Source organism: Salvelinus sp. IW2-2015, linkage group LG4p (genome assembly GCF_002910315.2).
Source record: "Salvelinus sp. IW2-2015 linkage group LG4p, ASM291031v2, whole genome shotgun sequence".
Classification (NCBI taxonomy): domain Eukaryota; kingdom Metazoa; phylum Chordata; class Actinopteri; order Salmoniformes; family Salmonidae; genus Salvelinus; species Salvelinus sp. IW2-2015.
Window position 1 is genome coordinate 11237216 of NC_036841.1, and position 23987 is coordinate 11261202.

Here is a 23987-nt window from a genome sequence, read left to right on the forward strand (position 1 = left end):
CAGAGAAACAGGGTGGTGGGCGCGCAATGTTCCCAATGCTGGACGGGGGGGGGCCTGAGTGAAAAAAGTCTGGGAACCCCTGACCTACATCATAGTACATTTAAATGTGATTGAGACTGTTTACTGACTAGTTCTGTGTCTCGTGTAATGTTGCGTTACCTCGATGAGGGCGGTCGGTGGCGTGGGCCAGCTTTTGTCCAGGACTGACTTGGGGAGGTTCCTGCGCAGCTTCATCAGGAAGGAGTAGCGCACATAATCCAGGAAGTACTCATTCTCAGGACAGCGCTCATTATGGCGGTAGATGAAGCCCTTGATGAACCTGAGAAGACACAGACAGAGAGCTTTGTAAACACTCCTGCACACATTCGTCAACAAATTGATAAGAACTTCTACACATCAACACAACACCGCAAACATCACAGTGGCCCAAAACACGTGTGGATGTCGTCTGGGTAAATACTTAAAGTTTCTCCATATGAGTAGAACTCGTGTCAGTAATCCAAGGGAGCCATTGAGCCGAGAGCAGTGTCACAAGCTAATGAATATTCATGAACTTTCTTTCACCTCCTAGTTACAGTGGGGAGAACAAGTATTTGATACACTGCCGATTTTGCAGGTTTCCTACTTACAAAGCATGTAGAGGTCTGTCATTTTTATCATAGGTACACTTCAACTGTGAGAGACAGAATCTAAAACAAAAATCAAGAAAATCACATTGTATGATTTTTAGTAATTAATTGCATTTTATTGCATGACATAAGTATTTGATCACCTACCAACCAGTAAGAATTCCGGCTCTCACAGACCTGTTAGTTTTTCTTTAAGAAGCCCTCCTGTTCTCCACTCATTACCTGTATTAACTGCACCTGTTTGAACTCGTTACCTGTTAAAAAGACACCTGTCCACACACTCAATCAAACAGACTCCAACCTCTCCACAATGGCCAAGACCAGAGAGCTGTGTAAGGACATCAGGGCTAAAAATGTAGACCTGCACAGGCTGGGATGGGCTACAGGACAATAGGCAAGCAGCTTGGTGAGAAGGCAACAACTGTTGGCGCAATTATTAGAAAATGGAAGAAGTTCAAGATGACGGTCAATCACCCTCGGTCTGGGGCTCCATGCAAGATCTCACTCGTGGGGCATCATTGATCATGAGGAAGGTGAGGGATCAGCCCAGAACTACACGGCAGGACCTGGTCAATGACCTGAAGAGAGCTGGGACCACAGTCTCAAAGAAACCATTAGTAACACACTACGCCGTCATGGATTAAAATCCTGCAGCGCACGCAAGGTCCCCTGCTCAAGCCAGCGCATGTCCAGGCCCGTCTGAAGTTTGCCAATGACCATCTGGATGATCCAGAGGAGGAATGGGAGAAGGTCATGTGGTCTGATGATTCAAAAATAGAGCTTTTTGGTCTAAACTCCATCGCCGTGTTTGGAGGAAGAAGAAGGATGAGTACAACCCAAGAACACCATCCCAACTGTGAAGCATGGAGGTGGAAACATCATTCTTTGGGGATGCTTTTCTGCAAAGGGACAGGACGACTGCACCGTATTGAGGGGAGGATGGATGGGGCCATGTATCGCGAGGTCTTGGCCAACAACTCCTTCCTCAGTAAGAGCATTGAAGATGGGTCGTGGCTGGGTCTTCCAGCATGACAACGACCCGAAACACACAGCCAGGGCAACTAAAGAGTGGCTCCGTGAGAAGCATCTCAAGGTCCTGGAGTGGCCTAGCCAGTCTCCAGACCTGAACCAATAGAAAATCTTTGGAGGGAGCTGAAAGTCCGTATTGCCCAGCGACAGCCCCGAAACCTGAAGGATCTAGAGAAGGTCTGTATGGAGGAGTGGGACAAAATCCCTGCTGCAGTGTGTGCAAACCTGGTCAAGAACTACAGGAAACGTATGATCTCTGTAATTGCAAACAAAGGTTTCTTGTACCAAATATTAAGTTCTGCTTTTCTGATGTATCAAATACTTATGTCTGCAATAAAATGCATAATTTACTTAAAAATCAAACAATGTGATTTTCTGGATTTTTGTTTAGATTCCGTCTCTCACAGTTGAAGTGTACCTATGATAAAAATTACAGACCTCTACATGCTTTGTAAGTAGGAAAACCTGCAAAATTGGCAGTGTATCAAATACTTGTTCTCCCCACTGTAAGTTAAACTCGTGCCCAATAGAGACCCACCTGCGGATGGTGTTGGCGGCCTGCCTCTTGCGCTGTGCCCTCCTACAGGCCAGGATGCCCCTCCACCACGCCTGGACCACCACCGCTGGAGAGGGACACACAATTTATGAATTGACTTATTATTTAACCCGAGTTCATTGAGATCCAGCGACGAGAGAATCAAGACCTGGGCCCGTCTGTATCAAGCGTCTCACAGTAGCAGTGCTGATCTAGGATCAGGTCCCGTCTGTCCATGCAATCTTATTCATTGTGATGAAAACTGATCTGAAGCCTGCACTCCTACTCTGAAAGGCTTAGTACAACATCCAACTGAACAAGACAAGAGTAATCGCTCTGGATAAGAGCGTCTGCTAAATGACTTAAATGTAAATGTAAATGTAATCGAATAGACATGCACAGTGCATATAGAAGAGCTAAATGCTTGCTGACACGGACGTAGAGGTTAAGAGTAGCCCTCCTACCTGATGATCTGAGTTTGCGGTATTTGGTCTTCTGGCTGTATCCCTTCCAGGATGACTGCAGTTTGCTGGCTGAAGAGAGAAAGAGATAGACAAAGATGTTCAGAGGGTTCGGATACTACAGTCCGGAGAGACAGCAGGTGACGGCCGTCAACTAAGACCATGTGATACGTGACTCTCTCACCAAGGCTGTGTTTCCTCGTTTCCAGCGCGTCCTCTGTGGCGAACAGGGTCTTTGGAAAACGGATGAAGATTTTGGATCTGTAAAGCAAACGGAGAGCCACTAAGCTGGCAGTGTGCCTTTATACAACACACAGGGGCATTCAGAGTGTGTTCAGCACTGGGAGGGATTTAGTTCAGCCCTGACGAGATAATGAACTTCTGCCTTTCCCTGAGAGTAGGCAGAGTTACAGGATTAGATCAACACAGAGTGGACACTAAACTCGTTAGGGAGATGGGATGTAGATAAACTAATGGGAGATACATGCATGTCACTAGAATTAGCACGTGTGTGTGTGTGTGTGTGTGTGTGTGTGTGTGTGTGTGTGTGTGTGTGTACCGTCATGACTGTTGTCACTGGATAAGGGTCTCACCTGCCCAGRTTGTACTCCTCAGGTTTGTAACCCAGGTGTTTGACCAGTGTYGAGACTCCGTCTGCCAGCTTGCCCTGCCAGCTAGGCCAGGTCTCCGGGCACAGGGACTTATACCTGCCAGGGACAGACAAAACAACACACACTGGTATATTATATGCAAAATATTACATTTAGGTTATATCACTAACTTTGAARAYTTGTGGTGATTYYRRAATCACTTYCAGGTGTARTYATTTMCTAACATAATTKWTMAATRTGCCATTGAATYAACCTATAATGRCAGMGAACMACATTCAAGCCTGATAGAGGCAGGACTAGCTCCGAGCCAGGCAGGGAACTAGCTCCGAGCCAGGCAGGACTAGCTCCGAGCCAGGCAGGACTAGCTCCGAGCCAGGCAGGACTAGCTCCGAGCCAGGCAGGACTAGCTCCGAGCCATAGTCACCTCTGGAGGAAGGTCTCATAGTGGCGGCGGTAGGCAAAGCCAGCTCTCCTCACGCGCAGGTTCTCCATCAGACCCAGGTACTTCACCTGATGCCTGATGAGAACCTCGTCGAACCGTCCTGAGAGAGAGATAGAGGTGAGAGGGAGAGAAACCACATTAGCCTGAGTTACAGTAGTACATAACTGGTGAGATTGCAATACTTTTTATTGACATTTTCCCTTTTTGCTTCTGTTGAATGGTTTGTTGTTACAGTTGTTAGCAGCATCGCGTGATGCTTATTCAAGCAAACCATAAAAACACAATTGCTCCGACTTAGTCCCAGAAATGCAGACAATGGACAATAAGGAGGGTAGGAGTGAGGAGAGAAAGAGCAACAGTAGGAAAGACACAGAAGGCCATCTATTGACAAAGYCCAGCTCGATATACTGAGCAACGCAGTGTGAAGTACAGTGCTGCCYTTYATGTCACTGAAAACAATCAAAACGCAAGGTCAGATTTAAGAATCGTAGATACAAGACAGACAAGATATTATTWAAAAAAAWATATTGAACTGGCACAGAAAACCTAAGTAAGTGTGATAGCAGATGGCATAGTTAACGGCTGAGAGACAATTTCACAGTTTTAAAGTTAGTTTCCCGGCAATTCTACATATTTTGTCATGGGGCTGAGAGAGAAATTGCAGTTTCAAAGCTAATTTCCTGCAATGGCTTATGCCGTGTTCTTATGCGATCGGAATTACTTAAACATATCAAAATCAAATGAGGGCCCCAAGCCATGCCATTTTTAGAATTTTTGATGCTGTCTAGTTTTTATTTTGGTGACTTTTAGTTCTCAGAGATGATCTTATTTAAAAATATAATAAGACATATTTTATACATATTTTATACCTGGTGTTAGCCGTTTAAGTTTACACTGAAAGAGTTTTACCATTCCGAAAAATAAACAAACATGTATTCATGCAGCGGTGCGCCACTGCTAAATGCATATAGGTGAAACACTGTATTCATTAGGCACCAAACGGAAGCAAATGTACTAGAACAAGGAGGGACTACCATGACCAAATCAGAAAAGCTCATTTTAGTTTTCCGTTGAACGTTTTGAAACATTTTGCGCCGGTGTGCCCTAATGAATACGACCCTGTTGACAGCGCGGTGCGAGCAATGCATCGGTTCCTTCCTACCTGCTTGCTTGGCATCGTTGGGCTTGATGCAGCGCACGTACGACGGCTCCTTGGACATCAGGATCTCCATTAACTTCGCCAGGCTGGTCTTGAACTGGGTCGCTGCCTGGAGGCAGAGACAGAAACAAAGAACGAGAGTGAGCACTGAGCGAGGGATGTAGAGAGGAGAGGTGCAGGAAGAGGAGAGGAGCAGAAAGGACGGCTGCTGGCTGGACTGAGGCCGAGACTGGACAGAACACAGGTCCCAGTGTGACGTGACAGGGTTGGGGGCAGTGACAGGGTTGGGGGTAGGGATGGAGAGAGAGAGAGCGCGTCTCGTCAACAATGAACACAATCAGTCAACGGACTCGACACCAGCGACCCACAACCAATGGGCCTCCACTGTGTGTGTGTGTGTGTGTGTGTGTGGAGGGCAACCAAGTGTCAGGGCATTCCTGAGTGTGTGAGCGGGGAGCAGAGATTCCCCTGTCACTCACTCTACCCTTCAGTGTGGCGGGAAGAAGATCCACAGAATATAAATAAGTGGCTGTTTGTAAGTGTGTATGAGACAGGACATGTATATATGAGTCTGTGATTGTGCATCAGTGTATGCTTTGGGGTACATTGCAGACATGCATGTATTGGTGCGTGCCCATGGGCGTACCTATGACCTTTGCCCTCTGAGTGGTACTACAGGGTAATGGCTGTTCTCACCGTCTCAGGTCTCTTGCTGTCCTTCAGCTCCGCCCGGTCAAAGCACTGGGTCAGAATCTTATTATCAGACATACACATGACCTGTGGATGGACAACGCACAGAGAATGAGTACAACTCACTACGACTAGAACTACCAGACTGTTCTACAAACTCACACACACGGTGTAAGACAGAGGCAGAGAGAGTCGACATAAGTAACAACACAATCTCAGAGTCATATCATCCATCTACCATCTAAATCCTTTCCCCTTTTGGCCTGAATTCTCCCTCTCACCTCTTTCAAGTTCCTGAAGAGGAGGTCATTGTTCTTGTCCAGGAAGCCTAGAGGGGGAAGAGAGAGAGAGAGTAAGATCACATGCACTCCAAGTAAGGTTGGGGGAAAGAATGATTACACACACAGTGACAGACCACTTCAAGAACATCCTTCCTCTGGTCTTCTCCCTCTCGCTTCCCCCTAACAATTGACACTGCTGCTGCTCCACACACACACCGTTGACATTGTAGTTGACCTCTCCAGCGTAGTGCAGCAGTCTGAACTCCTCTCGGCCCATCACCTTCCGGGTCTTTCCGTCGGCCAGCTTGTGACTAGGAGGAACACATCAACAACAAGTGACTATTCGTCAGGGCACACCATAGACCCCGTAGCAAAACATTTTGCAACGGAAAACAAAAACAAGCTTTTCTTATTAAAACACTTTCATGTAATCCCTCCCGGTTTCAACCTGTTTTCTTCCATTTGGTACCTAATGAACACGACTTATGCTTACAACGGACTAATGGAAGGAGTTCTCCTTTAACTCGTGTGCATTTTGTTCCCAACAGATATTTTGTTTTTAATAGTTATGCACTACTGCAGACCAAGCATTACAACTCTGTTGATTCATGTATTGTCTACGGGCTTCTGTGTCCTGACAAAGTCAACTGACAGCCAGCTCTCACGACATCTCCTGTTGCTCTGTTAGCAGAGGGAGGTTTGTACGCGTGCGCTCGTATGTGCGCAGACTCACGTTGTCAAGTGGGCGTGGCCTCCCACAGTATTCTCCAACTTCTCCAGGAAGGTGAGGTCACTGGCGTCCCCTGGCCTCAGGCACTCCTCATCCTGACAGAGAGAAAATGAAAGAGAGAGAATGAAAGAGAGAAAATGAAAGAGAGAGAGAGAAAGAGAATGAAAGAGAGAGAAATACATTAGATGGACAGTTGACTGTGACAGTAGGACATACCAGACGCAGAGGGGCCAAGAGGCGAGAGAAAGGGGAAAGGTCAACTTGAAAAGCTCAGGGTTACATTAAAGACTGAAACGGATTCTCACCAGAATGGAGATGATGCCTTTGAACTTCTCCTCCACAAGATCACAGATGATCTTGTTGTTGAAGTACTGCACAGGCTCCCACTGTGAGACAGCAAGGAACACAACGGCATCTTTTAATCGCTTGTTTAGAAGACGGGAACAACCGTTTGAACGGTTGTAAAACAAAACATTGACAGAATGCTGAGAATCCGGGACAAGGAGGACATTCTGAACCCACTCTATGCATACGGTCAAACAAACCTTCATGGCTGTTTGCTCCCGCACACAGTTCACTGTCACTTTATTAACAGGTTTACCACCACATTATCATCATCACAAATGCAGCCCACATTACACGTTGTACAATAACGTCCCCTTTGACGAATGAGTGACTGGATATTAATCGCTCTCCCTCATGGGCCCGTATTCACAAAGCGTCTCAGTAAGAGTGCGGATGTATGATCAGGCCCCCCCTTTTTCATATAATCTCAGTCATTATGATCTAAAAGCCTCAACTGATCCTAGATCAGCAGCACTCCTGTTCTGAGATTCTTTGGCAACACGGGCCCTGAACCGTAGTGGAGCGAGCAACCAATCACCGTGTAGACAGTCATACAAAGCCGATAGGGAGAAGGTGGAAGGATAGCACGGGACAGAAGAGAGGTAGAGGGGAGTGGTAAAGGGAGAATGAAAAGATGGAGGAGTGCAGTAGAGGGAAGGGAAGGTCCCTCCAAGACGGATAGAAGCAGAGGCGGAGGGCTGAGAGGGGATGGAGAACGAGATGGCCTGATAGGAGAAAGAGAGAGCAGTCTCACCGTGATTCCCTCTGCTTCGTACTCATCCTGCTCGGACTTGAGGGTGAGCTCGATGAAGAGCTGCTGCAGCTTCTCGTTACAGTAGTTAATGCAGAACTGCTCAAAACTGCGACACGTACACACGATTACAGATGAACCGTAAAATGACAGTAAATGGTAAACGCTGTCGAAAATACAACGGATTATGGGAAAATGAGTTCTATATTCCTCTGGTACCTGTTGTGCTGGAAGACTTCAAAACCATAGATATCCAGGAGGCCAATGACTGAAGCGTTCTTATAAGTCTCATCCTAGAAGAAGAAATGACAGCTTTCATGTAGGAGCATTCGTAAACTTCTCGTAAACCGTGTAAGCCAACAGACTCATCATTTGTTAACATGCGTACCTAAATACAGCATGATAAGCACTGCTGAATGACAAACTCACAACAGACATGGACTAGACGCATTACGGTTAGAGAGTACCTCACAGCTCAAATATGCACTGACCTAATCCCCATCAGACAATAGCCTGTACAGAAACGCAGTGCAGTTGAATTAGCGTTACTGCTCTGACGTAGTATTACAACACATCCACAAGGGGGAGTCCTACCGRCACGGTCTATGAAATGGCCAGCTAATAGGTCAAAAGTGCAGGCTMACAGGAGAGGCAGAAGACTGTGGTAGATATAGGGATATCATGCCAACGGAGGGGAGGGGGTCAGAGGTGAACGGGGCGTTAGTTCACGTGTGTGTGTGTGTGTTTGTGTGTTACCTTGTAAGCCAGGGAGACGTTGATCTTGTTGACGAGCCAGGTGAAGGTGCGGCCGTACACGGCCTTAGACAGGGCGTCCCGGGCCGACGCCGCCTGCTCCAGGTTCAGAGGGCTCTTCAGCTGGAGGACGCACACACAGATCAGACACGGACACACACAGAGAACAATGGAAACAGTCCTTCCACAATTCCTCACCTGCCGAGGTACCGAGGAGCCYTTCTATGTTGACTATAGAACATTTCTCACAGAGCGTAATATAAAGAGCACGTAGGGAAGGTTCCAGCCTACCTCTTCCCCTTTGGCGATGATCGTTTTGTGCGTTAGCGCCTCTTTCAGGACCAAGCCATCCACACCCAGTAACTGCAAAACGTCAACAACAACAAACATCAACACACATCCAAATTCATTCAAAACCAGCGTCAATGTTATCCATCCTACTGAGACAATGAGTAGTGAAAGTGCGGAGCTAGGAAGAGAGTAATGTGTTATGACTGAGTATTGACACGGTACACGATTGACTGAGTGTAGTACGAGTAGTGTTTCCGTGGGTACACCGTAGTAAGGGGGGGAGAGGTCATACCCTCGCCAGGTATTTGATCTGTGTGTCTGTAGTGATGTAGGCATTGCCGCTGTCCTCTCCTCCATACTGAATGTTGCCCAAGTGAAGAACACTGGCAATAATGTTTAACAGCTCCTAGGGAGAGACGAGAGGAGAGAGAGAGAGAAGCCATGTGAAGATTAGACATGATAAGATTACACACATTTTATTGCGATGTGCTAAAAGACAACGCTATCTTGATGTCTGAAAGAATTAAATTAGGCTTTATGAAATATAATTTAACTAAAAGGGGGCCAACCATCCTCCCCCCACATGCAAGCATATAGTGAAGTTGGCCTTGTGTGTGTGTGTGTGTGTGTAAGTACTGTATACAATAGATAACCACCTGCTCTCTCCCCTTTCTAAACTGATACACACTGAGCTCTGGCCACAAGCCCAGACTACAGTCATGAAAATGCAAGAGACACTCCCACAAAGCACAAATCAGCTCTCTCATCACACCCACACCCTCTCTTCACCCCCTGTAAGATAAGATCACTTTATTGGTCAATATAGACAGTCACACAACCGGACTATATGCACAAGACCGCAGCACAAAAAGGGGCATACAGCATGCCACTGAACAACTACAGTAGCAAAACAGAGGGTGGAACCCAAAGCACAGACGTGATTGGTCAGACAGTCAAACGGAATAAGTACTCAGTAGTAGTATTCGAGGTAACCGACGACACACTACCTCAGTGGCTGACGTCACGGTGGCAATAACAGGTTCTTACCTCCACCTCGTCCTCGTTGAAGCCGATGACAGACAGAGCCTTCCTCACCACCTTCCAGTCACTGCGGTCGTTGATGGAGCTCACCTTGGGACAGTTCCCCTGAGAAACCCAAAAACACCACATTGCTACATCGCAAGTAAAAACTTCCCTCAACAAAGCAGCCAACCGCTGAATCGGTGTTAGAAACAGAAGACAGACGCTCGTGTTAGTAAGACAAGTACAAAAGAAAGGTGTGAAGTTAAAACAAAACATCCCCCAAGGTGAAGGTGAAGAGATTTCCAGATGTATTTTGAGACGGGCAGTTTCATGTTTCGCATGGTTTATCTCTACAGGCTGTACACGTATGCGTACTAAATTGTAGATTCAGCGAACACAGACACACATGTGCACATCACATACTGAACACTCACACACACGTTCATTGGCTGACTAAATTAGGTGCGGACGTGTGTGTGTGTGTTTTTGCAGAAGTCTTGTAGGTCTCAGTGGGGGAGTAAGTAGGGATAGTCATCTCCTTCACCTGAGAGTGTCTCTATAGCAACACTAATAACACACTGGGTCCATTAAGCAGACTCCCACTGGGCTAGAGACAACACGAGAGAGAACGTCAGTGAGAGAGCGATGGATGGATGAGAGAGAGAGCGAGAGAGAACGAGAGAGAGAGAGAACGAGAGAGAGAGAGACGAGAGAGAGAGAAACGAGAGGAGACGAGAACGAGAGAGAGAAGAGAAGAGAGAGAGAGAGAACGAGAGAGAGAGAGAACGAGAGAGAGAGAACGAGAGAGAGAGAACGAGAGAGAGAGAACGAGAGAGAGAGAACGCGAACGAGAGAGCGAGAGAGAAGGCAGGGATAACTGCAGCCACAGACACACCTCTTCCTGCCCTAAAGGAGAGGCTTGGGGATAAATCTCAAATCCCACACGATTGCATGACTTTTGACCTGAGCCCCAAACAGCTGGACAGACTCTGGTCCAAAAGGGAACCGTGTCCCATTCCAGACCCAACCATAGAGTGAAACTCTGCTGCGTCCCACCTTGACGAGGTACTGGTACTGTTGGGGGTTCCTCTCCAGGCCCAGGCGCCGCAGCAGATCCTCTTCACCCCCCTCAATCAGCTGGTAGAAGATGTGGAAGTTCCTCTCGCCGTGGTTTTGGTGCACCACCCGTGACTTCTCCAGCAGGTAGTTGAGGATGTGGCCCCCCACCGGTGCACCCTGCCGGCGGGAGAGAGGGAACCGGGGAAAGGGGGAGGAAGAGGAGGAGAGGGTGGTGATGCAAGGATACTGAGACAGACACAGGGCCACATGCAGGTGTACACGCCCCCAGGAAACGAACGCGCCCCATGGACAGTACAGTAACGTAGGAGTGGAAAAATAAACATATTGTACAAGTTAATATGGAAGGACTGGCAGTGGTTATATACTGGTATCCACCTTACCGGAACATACTCTGTCATTGTGTGTGCGTCTGTGTTTGTGACCACTCACCTTGAAGTCAAACTGGATGTCCATGTATTTGCCGAAGCGGCTGGAGTTGTCGTTGCGCAACGTTTTGGCGTTTCCAAAAGCCTGGGATCACACACATAGGGAGGCAGAGAGGAGGGATGCAGAGAGGAGGGAGGCAGAGAGGAGGGAGGCAGAGAGGAGGGAGGCAGAGGATAAAAGAGGGGGGGGTCCACAAAGAAAGAAGAGAGAAAAGAGTGGGAGACAGGAGAGAGGACGGAGAGGGTGAAATGGGAGGGGAGGAGGTAGACAGATGTGTTAAAGTGAGGTCAGACAGTCAGGTGTGTTGTGCTGTGGCTGAGACACGGGGCTAGATTACAGGGCAGGCAGTCAGTCTGGATCGCTCTGTTCTGCTGTGATCCTAACACATCTTCTCCCCATCTGTCTGTCTGTACCAGATCTACTGTGATCCTAACACACCTTCTCCCCGTCTGTCTGTCTGTCTGTACTGCTCTGCTGTGATCGTAACACACCTGCTCCCCATTGGTCTGTACGCCACTAGCCCAGCCAACACACCACAGCTCAACACAGTACACTACATGAGTAGAGACCCCCGCTCACACTCCAGGAGAGGCCACAGATACACACACAGAAATATGACATCTTGTTTTAGACTGGACCAAGCCAGGCACATGCAACGGATAACGGATGACGTGGAATCCCCCCGGCGTTCACCTCTAGGACAGGGTTGGACTGCAGCAGGCGGTCCTTGACCGTCTCCACCTGGTTGCTGGCGGGACAGGTCACGGCGTAGTACTGCAGGATCTTCTTTGAGGCCTCCGTCTTGCCGGCACCGCTCTCCCCCGAGATGAGGATGCACTGGTCCTTACGCTCCGTCCGCATGGACCGGTAGGAGTTGTCAGACACTGCGTAGCTGYAAGGAGGGAAGAGAGAGAGAGCATGAGTCAGTGAAGTACTGTAGAGGAGGAAGAACTGCGCAGATACAAAAGGTTTGGATTCGTTTTTAATTATTTTGTCTATATATTGTTTTTATTGTCCGCACCATTTCACCAGGTCAAATTCCTGGTCCATGCAAATGTACCTGGTGAATAAAGATGATTCTACCCTTTGAAATAAGATCCCATTCGGTAGGTGTGGTGGTCACACAGTAAGTGAGATATGACGGTCCTGTTTTGATGACTCATTTTCACCAGGCTCCATGTTTATTCAGCCTGTTTTGCCACATGACATGGGTGTGGATTCAGAGGGGTGGGGTTAAATGTGGGAGACACATTTAGGTTGAGTGCATTCAGTTGTGCAACTGACTAGGTATCCCCCTTTCCCCTTCCCTTGAAACATAGAATTGAGATAACGTTAGCGCCAACCCCTCGATAAGAGCCCTATCAGTCACCACCTGAAAGCCCCGGGAGAGGGTGGTGGGGGGGGGGGGGGGGGTCAGGCCTGGGGCAGGAAAATCTCCTCCTAGGAGGAACGCCCCTCTGGTACCACCTTGCACCATCCCCCCAGCCCTCCTCCCTTCACCCAGTCGCCAATTCATCTCTGTCCCTCCTCCGTATTCCCTCTCTTCCCAAAACACACACCCCCCCCCCTCAGACAGACAGAAAACATTTGGCTACATGGTTGAGTAGAACGGGAAAAAACACAGAGTCGAGGAGCAGCGAAGCCGGGAACGTTGAGCGCATGGAGGACTCTCCAATAATACAGTCCATTGTTCGTCCGTGGTCAGAGAGTCAGAGGAACCGGKCAGGAAATCCCTCTTCGCCCAACAACTCAAAACAAACAGGCTCAACATAACGTATGCTGAGCAGACACTCTGAAAACCCTCCGTTCCATAACCGTTAGTCCATGACTCAGTCAACTGGGATGGGAGAGGAGGAGAAGGGGGAGAGATGGTGGGTTGGGATACCCGGGTTCAGGTTACTCACATGTGGGGAGAGACCTCGTAGAAGTTGACGCCTCGGTAACGCTCCATGTGGTTCTTGGTGTAGATCTCCAGATCCTTGTAGGGGTTCACCGACACCAGGACTGAGCCGATGTACGTCTGAGAGAGACCGGGAGAGACTTCATGGTGTCTGAGGTGACAACACAGTGGGGGAAACGCTGGGCTGCATCTACACGTACACCATTTTTGATTTCTTTCAGCAGGCACAAATTCATTAGGTCAGCAACATGTTATGCAACGGAACACAAAAAAACAAGCGTTGACCCAGAAGGTGAGAGTAACTGGGTAGGCGCCTTACATAGATGAGGTTCTCCTTGAAGCGCTTGCGGAGGTTCTCGATGAAGGCCGCCTCGCTGGTGTGGTTCTCCAGCAGGACAAAGTCCTGTACACCCACCCGGTCCCTGGCCGTCAGGGCACTCTCCATGGTGATCCGCACCCCGTCACTCCCCACAGCCTGGAGGGAGGGGAGAGGGAMAAGGAGGTTAGCAATAGGAAGCAATTATATAAATTGGTATGGCAAAGAGACATTCTAAGCAGACCCTGGTTAAATTGAAATCAACATTGCGCGTGAGCATCTCTCAATGTGCTCATTTATGCTTGACAAGCGCTCAGAACAGCCCCGGAATCTAGCTACGTACCTCAATCTAGCTACGTACCTCAATCTAGCTACGTACCTCAATCTAGCTACGTACCTCAATCTAGCTACGTACCTCAATCTAGCTACGTACCTCAAGACACACACTATGACGCTTCACAAAAAAGGTACCCATTTCCGTTCAAAAATATGACAAAGAATAGTTGGCGCAAGAGCCTTCTCCCCCCCACATTCAATAACATACACAGACAGAAAGTGATTGTAGAAACTGGAGTTTTGCAGCGTTCCACACCAAAGAGCCCTCCTTAGAAAATAACTCATTTTGTAAGCCTATGCAAGCTACAACTAGAAGCGGAGGAAAACCAAACCCCGAAAGAAAAAAGTTAACACTTCAACCAAAGTCTTTAAAGGCCCCACCCAAGCTAAAATCCCCAGTCTAAAAATAAAACGTGCATTCAAAACACTTAACTTACATCCTTCAGCTTGTCAATGCGTTTGCCCAGAAACCTGTTTTCTACGATGGAGACTTGAGTTTTACGCACCAGATCGCGAATGTTACCTAGATCCATGGCTCACTAAACAGTAGAGTCACTATACAGTACCACACAGATCTGTCACCACGCTCTGGACGCATCAACGAGGCAGGGAACGCACCGATGATTATGCCAGCACACACACGGGTCCACACACAAATGTTCATTGCCACACACACACCACAGAGCAGCTGCATGTGTTGTTGTTGCGTTATTGACACAGTAGGGCCTTGGCTCAGGGGATGGAGAGGGGTGCTCCTCCTCCTAATTAAGGGCTAGGTGAGGCAGCTGTGGACAAGACGGCCTGTATCACAGAGGACAAAAACACACACACACACACAGAGAGAGAGACAGAGAGACAGAGGAAACAGACAGAACACGCATGTGTAGCGGAGGAGGAGAGGAGACTGGAGAGGAACGTGTGGTGCCAGGAAACGGTTCCATTCCTTATCCATCGCCATCACTGTACTCCCCCCAACGTTCCAAAAACAACTCCCTGCTTCACACGGTACCCTACCCTGCTCCCCCCTCATTCTTCTCCCTCATTCTTCTCCCTCATTCTTCTCCCTCATTCTTCTCCCTCATTCTTCTCCCTCATTCTTCTCCCTCATTCTTCTCCCTCATTCTTCTCCCTCATCCCTCCTTCACCTTTATGCAACAGGGAGCTATAACGAGAGATGGCAGAAGAGATGACAGTGAAGTAGCCCCAATAGTTTTCACAAATGGCACCTTGCTCCCTACATTAGTGCACTACTTTTGACTAGGTCCCATAGGGCTCTGGTTAGAAGTAGTGCACTGTAGGGAATACGGTGCCAATTGTGCCGCAACCCTGGTCGTTAAGGGCTCTACACAGTCTATGCAAAACGGAGCAGACGGAGGTCCATTTGCCTTCCATGAATGCAGCCGCACAAACATACGTAGAACTTCCTAAAGAGCGAGGCAAACGGACCTCTATCCGGCTCCATTCGCATAGACTGCGTAGAGCCCTTCAGACTTTAATGCTAATGAATTGCCTCGGCTCGAGGAGACTCCGCACACCAACACCTAATTACAACATTTCATGTTGTTTTGTTTTATGACTTAATGGCGGGTGAGTTGTTCCAGCTAGAATAACTAACGTGATCATCCTGTTGCAGGAGAACGTTCCTGCAATGCAGTATATTTGAAGTTTAAAAAGACTTCTGAAGTTCGGAATTTCCATTTTGAAATTTAAGACTTGATTTTCCCTTACGAAAGATGTATCAACCCTTGCAAAAATGTCCATTAATTAAAATCCACATTCCCTGTTGCTGCAGGTTTATTTTCCTGCTGTAGCAAACTGGCTCAAATTAAGATGCAACATCTGTAATCTTTACAGGGTGATGACTCAAGCTTTCACACCAGCCTCTTTAACTCACACTTCATTCACACTGTATCCCTCCGAGGGGCTTTATGTAGTTTGTGGTCGTCAACACCACCCCTCCATCTCCTTTCTCTCCTCCACCATCCCCCCTTCAAGTCGTAGGCCCGTATTCACAGCCCCAGAGTAGGAGGGCTGATCTGGAATACGTTCTGCCTTTTCAGATCATAACGAATGGTATGGAGAGGGGTGACCCGAGTCTTGGTGGGCTATCGTTTCACACGGCCAGAGGAACAAAGAACCTGCAGTTCCTGAGGAAAAAGTGGTCCGTCTCAGGGCGGTGCTGCGCTGAGAGTAGTCTCTCTCCCAGGGTTCGTTGGGCTCGTTAGCAAGAAGCCTGTTATCTGGGCATCTAAATCGCTCCAACAGCCAGGGGAAAGCCATAGCAATATAATTATGGGGTAGCAGGTAGCCTAGTGGTTAGAGCCTTGGGCCAGTAACCGAAAGGTTGCTGGATCGAATCCCCGAGCTGACAAGGTAAAAATCTGTCGTTCTGACCCTGAGCAAGGCAGTTAGTCGAAGATGTGGATGTTGATTAAGGCAGCTCCCCGCACCTCTCTGATTCAGAGYGGTTGGGTTAAATGCGGAAGACCCATTTCATTTTAATGTATTCAGTGGTACAACTGTCTAGGTATCCCCCTTTCCCTAATGATGCCATGTGTGGACCATTCATTCTACTGATTATATTTCTATGGGAAAACATTTCAAGAAATGATGGAACAGTGCCAACATTCTTTTTGACACAGGGAAGGAGTTCTCTCTCTGACAGGGAGATGAGGAACCCCATTTTTCCCAGTTAGTGAGAAACCTGTTATCTGGCCATGTAATCCAGGGATGGGAAACTGAGGGGGTGGGGGCCACAAATCTGAACTCATCACGAGGGGCCGCAGTTGCTTGCGGGTCTGCATACCCACATCCATGAGACTGACTAACAAAATCAATGGGGGGCACCGGACTGGTCATTTGACCACGATAACAACTTCAGATAGCTGGCCGCAAAACTAATTTAGCAATCTAAAACATTTTAGCTGACATGGGCTAATTGATTGACTATCAGTAACTGACATAAGAGAAAAACTTCTGATGCACCATCAAATGTTGAAATTGCACCTTGTCTACTCTACTATTCGAACTCGCAACAATAAGTTGATGACACCGACTGAGGGTGGGTGGGGCTCCAACAGCAAGGGGAAAGCCAGAGAAATAGAATTACTAGAATGGACTTCCCCATATAAGTTAATGATGCCATGATGAACCGTTCTATAGGTTCTATTTCTATGGGGAAAGCGTTTCAAGAAACGATGGAACAGTGCCAACGTTCTTCTTAACACAGGGAGGGAGTTCTCTCTGACAGGGAGAGGAACCCCTTTTGGTTTCCCCTTCTCACAGAGTTCTCCCAACACCACCTCTCTCTCTCCATTACTTCATTGTTCCTCAAAAGAGGCTTTTACAGTTGTGTTTTCCTGCCTCCCCACCCTCTGCCCCTTCCCACCACACGTCTTTGTTGAACACACCAACACCCCTGCGCTCGTTACAGTACTTGCCGCTAACAGCATGCTGTCACCTTTTCCAAATCCTGTGGAGAAAACAAAGGAGCCGGGAGCCCGACACGGCCTACTGCTGTGTTCTCTCTCCCTCCCTTACCCACCCACCCACCCACCCACTCACTCATCATCTGCACAGAGTAGTGAACAACCGGGTGTGGCTAAGGGGAATGACTGGGTCTGCTACATAACCATAAAACAATGCTTGCCCTTTGCCGTGTCCTTTGGTTGCTTAAAAGGTCTAAATTGTGATATAAACTCAGCAAAAAAAGAAACGTCCTCTCACTGTCAACTGCGTTTATTTTCAGCAAACTTAACATGTGTAATATATTGTATGAACATAAGATTCAACAACTGAGACATAAACTGAACAAGTTCCACAGACATGTGACTAACAGAAATTGAATGTGTCCCTGAACAAAGGGGGGGGGGGGTCAAAATCAAAAGTAACAGTCAGTATCTGGTGTGGCCAACAGGCATTAAGTACTGCAGTGCATCTCCTCCTCATGGACTGCACCCGACTTGCCAGTTCTTGCTGTGAGATGTTACACTCTTCACCAACCTGCAAGTTCCCGGACATTTCTGGGGGGAAGTCCCAGCCCTCACCCCGATCCAACAGGTCCCGACGTGGTCAATGGATTGAGATCCGGGCTCTTCGCTGGCCATGGCAGAACACTGACATTCCTGTCTTGCAGGAAATCACGCAAGAACGAGCTAGTTATGGGCTGGTGGCATTGTCATGCTGGAGGGTTGAGCCTGGATGAGCCTGCAGGAAGGGTACCACATGAGGGAGGAGGATGTCTTCCCTGTAACACACAGCTTTGAGATTGCCTGCAATGACAACAAGCTCAGTCCGATGATGCTGTGACATACCGCCCCAGACCATGACGGACCATCCACCTCCAAATTGATCCCGCTCCAGAGTACAGGCCTCGGTGTAACGCTCATTCCTTCAACGATAAACGTGAATCTGACCATCACCCCTGGTGAGACAAAACCGCGACTCATCAGTGAAGAGCACTTTTGGCCTGTCTTTTCTGGTCCAGCGACGGTGGGTTTGTGCCCATAGGCGACGTTGTTGCTGGTGAGGTCTGGTGAGGACCTGCCTTACAACAGGCCTACAACCCATCAGTCCAGCCTATCAGCCTATTGCGGACAGTCCGAGCACTGATGGAGGGATTGTGCGTTCCTGGTGTAACTCGGCAGTTGTTGGCATCCTGTACCTGTCCCGCAGGTGTGATGTTCGGCTGTACCGATCCTGTGCAGGTGTTGTTACATGTGGTATGCCACTGCGAGAACGATCAGCTGTCCATCGATCAGCTGTCCATCGATCAGCTGTCCGTCTTCCTGTAGCGCTGTCTTAGGCGTCTCACAGTACGGACATTGCAATTTATTGCCCTGGCCACATCTGCAGTCCTCATGCTTCCTTGCAGCATGCCTAAGGCACATTCACGCAGATGAGCAGTGACCCTGGGCATCTATCTTTTGGTGTTTTTCCAGAGTCTGTAGAAAGGCCTCTTTAGTGTCCTAAGTTTTCATAACTGTGACCTTAATTGCCTACTGTCTGTAAGCGGTTAGTGTCTTAATTACCTTTCCACAGGTGCATGTTCATTAATTGTTCAGGGTTCATTGAACAAGCATGGGAAACAGTGTTTAAACCCTTTACAATGAAGATCTGTGAAGTTATTTGGATTTTTATGAATTATCTTTGAAAGACAGGGTCCTGAAAAAGGGACGTTTCTTTTTTCCCCTGAGTTTATAAAAGCCCTATGAATGGCGTATGGACCAAGCAGCTGAATGGTTCATTTGCATTATCAGCATCTTTAAAGTCTGAGGTATAACAGCTATGACAAATTGACATACAAGTCTCTCTCTGTAACTGTAATGGATGGTAAGTGGTTATGTTTCTAAACGGAATCAACTGTAAGTGGTCCTTAGCCATAGTATCCTGTTATATTATTACATAATAGAATTTCATGTTATTAGCCTTTTCAGATTTGGGGGGGTTGACGTTTACACATGAATAAAGGCTTCTTTATAAAAAGGTCACTTCTTGATCATATTTTCTCAGGTAAATGATCTCAGTAGAAGAGTAAAACTAATGCGACGTTTATTTTAGACGAGGGAAGCAAAAACATCATACCAGTCGGCATAGCAGCACAAGAAATCCGGTGATGGCAAAAGCAAGCCAGCACGACTGTATCCGTTGCTATGGTGATTTCAGTAAACACTGGAAATCAACATCGGGGAGATAACGACTACTGAGGGCAACAAACGTTGAAATATTTGACGGAATTCACCGCCAGCCTCAACGACATTTACCGTCGGTCTCTCATTGAAAACAATTACATCCGGTTTGCAGTCTACCTCCTGCTATCTAACCGTAGCATTAGAGTAAGAATAGGGAGGGATTTATGTCTGTTGGAGAGTGGAGAATATTTTCCTCTGTTCCGATTCAGCCAGCGTAACTAAAAACAAATATGCGTGTAATCTGCTCCTACGGAGAGCATGGTTAGTCACTCAGAGTTTTACCCTTTTGAACACTTTTACACCATGAATCAGGTGTCTGACCCTCCCCCGCTCTTTCGTCTTATTAAAAACGGAGGAATGCCGAGAGGGAAAGAGCGCGAGCACAGATTGATACTTTAGGTCTCTCAGACATTATGGGATCAAACACGTGACTCACTACAGAACTGATAGGGGACAGCAGTCATGGTCTTTCTCAAGGTTGTAGACTGTGAAGCTTCTGGGTTTTCCATGGCAGCAAGTGAGGTCAAAGTGGCCATTTATCAAGGAAGCAAAATGGTTCAAAAACAGTCAAGATATGTATCAAACCACAACGCACTTTCACTTTTAAAGCATAACTTTCAGGTATATTGAACTGCTATTAGTGCATATATCGTGTGTTATAATGCATGGCTTGTTATAAATGCTTATAATACATTACAAAGCGGGTATTCATAGGAAGTGTCACTGTAGAAATATTTCACACGGCAACACACAGACTGAGAACCTACTGAAGTGAAATCAACAAGGGTTTATGATGACAGACTTGGAAAGAGCTGTTTTAAAGAGGTCTAAGGAGACCAGTATTTGCTATGACATGTTTTGATGGTGATTGACTGCTATGGAGTCCCCCCCCCCCCCTCAAGGCTTGGAAAAGAGGGACGTGTGTGAAGGTGGTGCGTGTAGGCACGCACGTGTGTGTATAGGGGAAAGTGGAAGGACAGGTGTGACAACAATAGCTCGACGTTAGCAGGTGACAACATTCTCCATCTCCCACTCAACAAAAAAAAAATATTCCCCTTCAAAAAAGAACAAGTTCTAAGATTCATGTCCAGCCCAAAACACAGACCCAACCGGATGGTTGGAGGGCATTTCAAGAACACCAGTCAACAGGTTCAAATCACCATTCTCTAACTTACTTTCTGCTAAACTTTTCCTGTACCGCAAACTAGTCCTTTCCTCACTACAGCAGACCAGCCAATTAAAACGAAAAGCAACCGTACTGCCAATAAGAGGCAGCGGTGACTGCACATTCAGTCTCTCAGGGGACACTCCGTGTATTCTGTAATCAGTGGGTCTCTGTGCACCAGCCCCTCATTGCAGTGTGCCACTAAAATTAACAGCATTTCCTCTCAATGAGATTCTAAAATCAGGAGCAACTGACAGGGAGAGATGCACTTCTAAATGCACTCCTTACAAGATGGGAGACCCTGGGAATGGGGCACCTGGTTTTGCAACAAATAAGAAAAGCCGTGGACTAGGCCCTCGTAGTTCCGGTCAGTTTTCTTCCGTTTGGGGTCTAGTGAATACAACCCTGTTCAAAAAGGGGCTAGCCCACATCTTCCTTATTAGATGCTCTTTCAGTGTGCAGTTAGCTGGAGGTTCACAGCAGCATTGGTTCACACACACACTAGCACTCTTTCGATAACACGCGGTGACCTTGAAGTTAACTAAACAAACCTATGGAAACTGTACAAATCATATTTGGTCTATCAAAACGCTATGACATACAACCAGGGGTTGAATTGGGATTTTGAATGAGGTGGTGGAAATATCACTCAAATCGACGGTTTTCCATGGGAATTGGTTCAAGTGACCACACCCCTCAAAAGGGATTTGAAAACAGGCTGAGGACAACGAGCCGGTAGGAGCCAAAGTTGGGGCGTGCTGTCCTCAAAATAAAAAGATGGAAATTATTTGGAATGAAATGACAGGTATAAGTAAACGATGGAAACTTCCTAACCTATGCCTTGACCAATCCAATGGTTTTACAGTTGTATAGGAGTAGGGAACAAGTGCAGACTTCAGGAAGAAACAGATTAATGGGACACTACCAGTCTTCCCTCCCAGTCCCCTCCCCCAGAGACTCAGTCACATAAAGATAGAATCATCTTTATATGTGTACCATTATAGCGTCTGTGGCAGCACGGGTTGAGGCTACAACCAATAGGAATCCCCACCCAGTTGACTACTTTAAAAATGTCCGAAGCAAGGCAGAAGTCCTCAATGGCAATGTCCATGCTAAAAAAAAAAAAAAGTTATATCCATGACGAGTCATCCATCTCTCTCTATGGAGTCCCCGGGCTGCGGAAGTGACCGGAAGATATGCAGTGGGGTTGGGGAAGACTTGGAGCGCTGCCTCGGTACTGTGACAGTAGCTTCATTAACATCATCCCTCGCACTCCCAGCGCCAAAGAATCCAGGCCCAGCCTCACAACACAGGCCTGCCATTACAACACTGTGGTGGCGCAAACACACCAACACAAACAGATACCTCCACATAGATACCGCATAGAAATTAGAACTGGGCGGTATTCAATACAGAACATTTTTGTGAAACGTTTTGCAACGGAAATGTAGAAAGAGAATTTCTTATTGGACAGGTTCGTGTAGTCCCTTCCGGTTTCAGTCCGTTTTGGTGCCTAATGAATACGACCCTGGATAGGAAGAGAACTTGGGAGATGAATTCATAGATGGATTCTAGGTGGGTCAGCATCAGGACTCAGGAGAAACTGGCTAGAGGCTTTTTTTAAACTAAAGCGCGCACACACACACACGACTCAGCATGAAACGTGTACTGTTGTATTGCAGAGTGCTGCTTCCAAGTTCCAAATGCCTTTGAGCAGAATGAGTGAGCGTGCAGTTCTTCTCTTACCGTGGCTCTGTACTTCATCTCTCTCCTTCCTGTTTATTGGTCGGCTTTAACAATTGTTTAATACTCCCAGAATGTGAGTCGTCCACTTCAGAGCGATCGTGCAACGTTTGTTTTTACAACTTCTCCGGAGCCATGTGTAGGAGTGACCCAGCTGCCGCTGCCGCCTCTCCTCCTCCTCCTCCTCCTCCTCTTCTCTAGAGGAAGCAGTCCCTGTGTAGAGTGACACACTCCACCCTCCTTTTCTCTCCCCCTCCCTCTTTCATTCCCTCGCTCCTCCAGCACAGGGCCCAACAAGGGATTTACAGTGGAAGGTGAAGTAGTTTTAGTTTCTCTCGTCTCCTCGCTCTCTCTCCTCTCTCCTCTCTCCTCTCTCCTCTCTCCTCTCTCCTCAACAAGGCAGATGGGGCATAAAGAAATTCCACAAAAACATCTTCAAGCACACACACACACACACATCTGGACTTAACCACCCCTGGAGAGAGAGAAATGTGTCCCTCTGTACAAGGAGAAGGGGACCTGTGAGGAGTTATGGGAGAATACAGGATGACTCGCACAGAAAGACAAAAACGGTACTTTACTAAATGTTTTATGAACTACAGCTTAATCATACAGCTTCGCTTCTTCCTTCCTCTCCCTCCCTCCTTTCTTTTAGGAGACAGTGATTTAACAGGAGAAGAACATTCCACTATTGCCATGATTAATGTTGCCGAGCAGCTCACAGTTTCTTTCCCACCCCCACGCTGACAAGTGACTAAGTAGGATTCCATCATTAACTTTACTCTGATAGAACTGTTATTATGACCGTGGCCTGCGACCCAAACGCCATCCTATTCCATAGGTCTCTGGTCAAAAGTAGTGCACTATGTAGGGAATAGGGTGCCATTGGGGACACCGTCCATAGTTAGTTCAGAGCAGTCCGGCGGTCAGAGACTGAACACAACACTAGCCACTTCCCCGTGAATCAAATAAATAAGTAATATTAGCTTAAACATTTTAAGATGCTCTATGCTGAAATCGCCATTTCCTGGTTGCTAAAATTCAAAAATTGTTCACTTATTTTCAGTTTATGTGAAAAAACAAGCATGTATAGTGTAGAGCAGGGTTTCCCAAACTCGGTCCTGTGGCCCCATCTGGGGGCACATTTCGTTTTTTGCCCTAGAACTACACAGCTGATTTAAACAACCAACTCATCATCAAGCTTTGATTATTTTAATTCYRTGTGTGGTGCTAGGGCAAAAACCAAAACGTGCACCGGGGGGTGAGGTGGGGGGGGGCAGGACCAAGTTTGGGAAACCCTGGTGTAGAGAATCATGTTACTATCTAAACCGCTGTAAAATACAATGTTCTATAAGTAACAATATTGGATGTTCGATTGTTTGAAGCTGGTGTACGAAACCTAAAAGTAAAAGACGCAAGGACAAAACTTAAAAACGGGAAGCCATAAAAATAGCGCACATAGAACAGATCAACCGCTTCTTAGACTTGCTTTCAATGAGAATGACAGATCTATAACACACGTCCACGGGAATTTGGTCCGGTCCCCCAAAAAGTGACATATTGCAGCTTTAAAAAGTGATAGTTCAGCAACATTACATAGG

The 23987-nt window shown here is 47.3% G+C and overlaps 1 protein-coding gene across 1 annotated transcript in view; it reads right to left on the reverse strand.

Annotated features, from left to right (window-relative positions):
- LOC111960496 (unconventional myosin-Ic) overlaps nt 1-23987 on the reverse strand; it is a 53748-nt gene that overhangs the window by 11726 nt on the left and 18035 nt on the right. The window contains exons 2-24 of the mRNA XM_023982503.1: nt 13456-13611; nt 13141-13256; nt 11930-12128; nt 11240-11320; nt 10787-10966; nt 9755-9853; nt 9000-9113; nt 8708-8779; nt 8420-8539; nt 7883-7956; nt 7667-7772; nt 6873-6953; nt 6571-6662; nt 6054-6148; nt 5838-5884; nt 5563-5643; nt 4870-4975; nt 3690-3807; nt 3248-3361; nt 2839-2915; nt 2658-2726; nt 2197-2281; nt 160-319 (exon numbers count right to left, since the gene is read on the reverse strand). Coding sequence (XP_023838271.1) covers nt 160-319; nt 2197-2281; nt 2658-2726; nt 2839-2915; nt 3248-3361; nt 3690-3807; nt 4870-4975; nt 5563-5643; nt 5838-5884; nt 6054-6148; nt 6571-6662; nt 6873-6953; nt 7667-7772; nt 7883-7956; nt 8420-8539; nt 8708-8779; nt 9000-9113; nt 9755-9853; nt 10787-10966; nt 11240-11320; nt 11930-12128; nt 13141-13256; nt 13456-13611 — 2442 coding nt within the window. The remainder of the gene's footprint in view (nt 1-159; nt 320-2196; nt 2282-2657; nt 2727-2838; nt 2916-3247; nt 3362-3689; nt 3808-4869; nt 4976-5562; nt 5644-5837; nt 5885-6053; nt 6149-6570; nt 6663-6872; nt 6954-7666; nt 7773-7882; nt 7957-8419; nt 8540-8707; nt 8780-8999; nt 9114-9754; nt 9854-10786; nt 10967-11239; nt 11321-11929; nt 12129-13140; nt 13257-13455; nt 13612-23987) is intronic.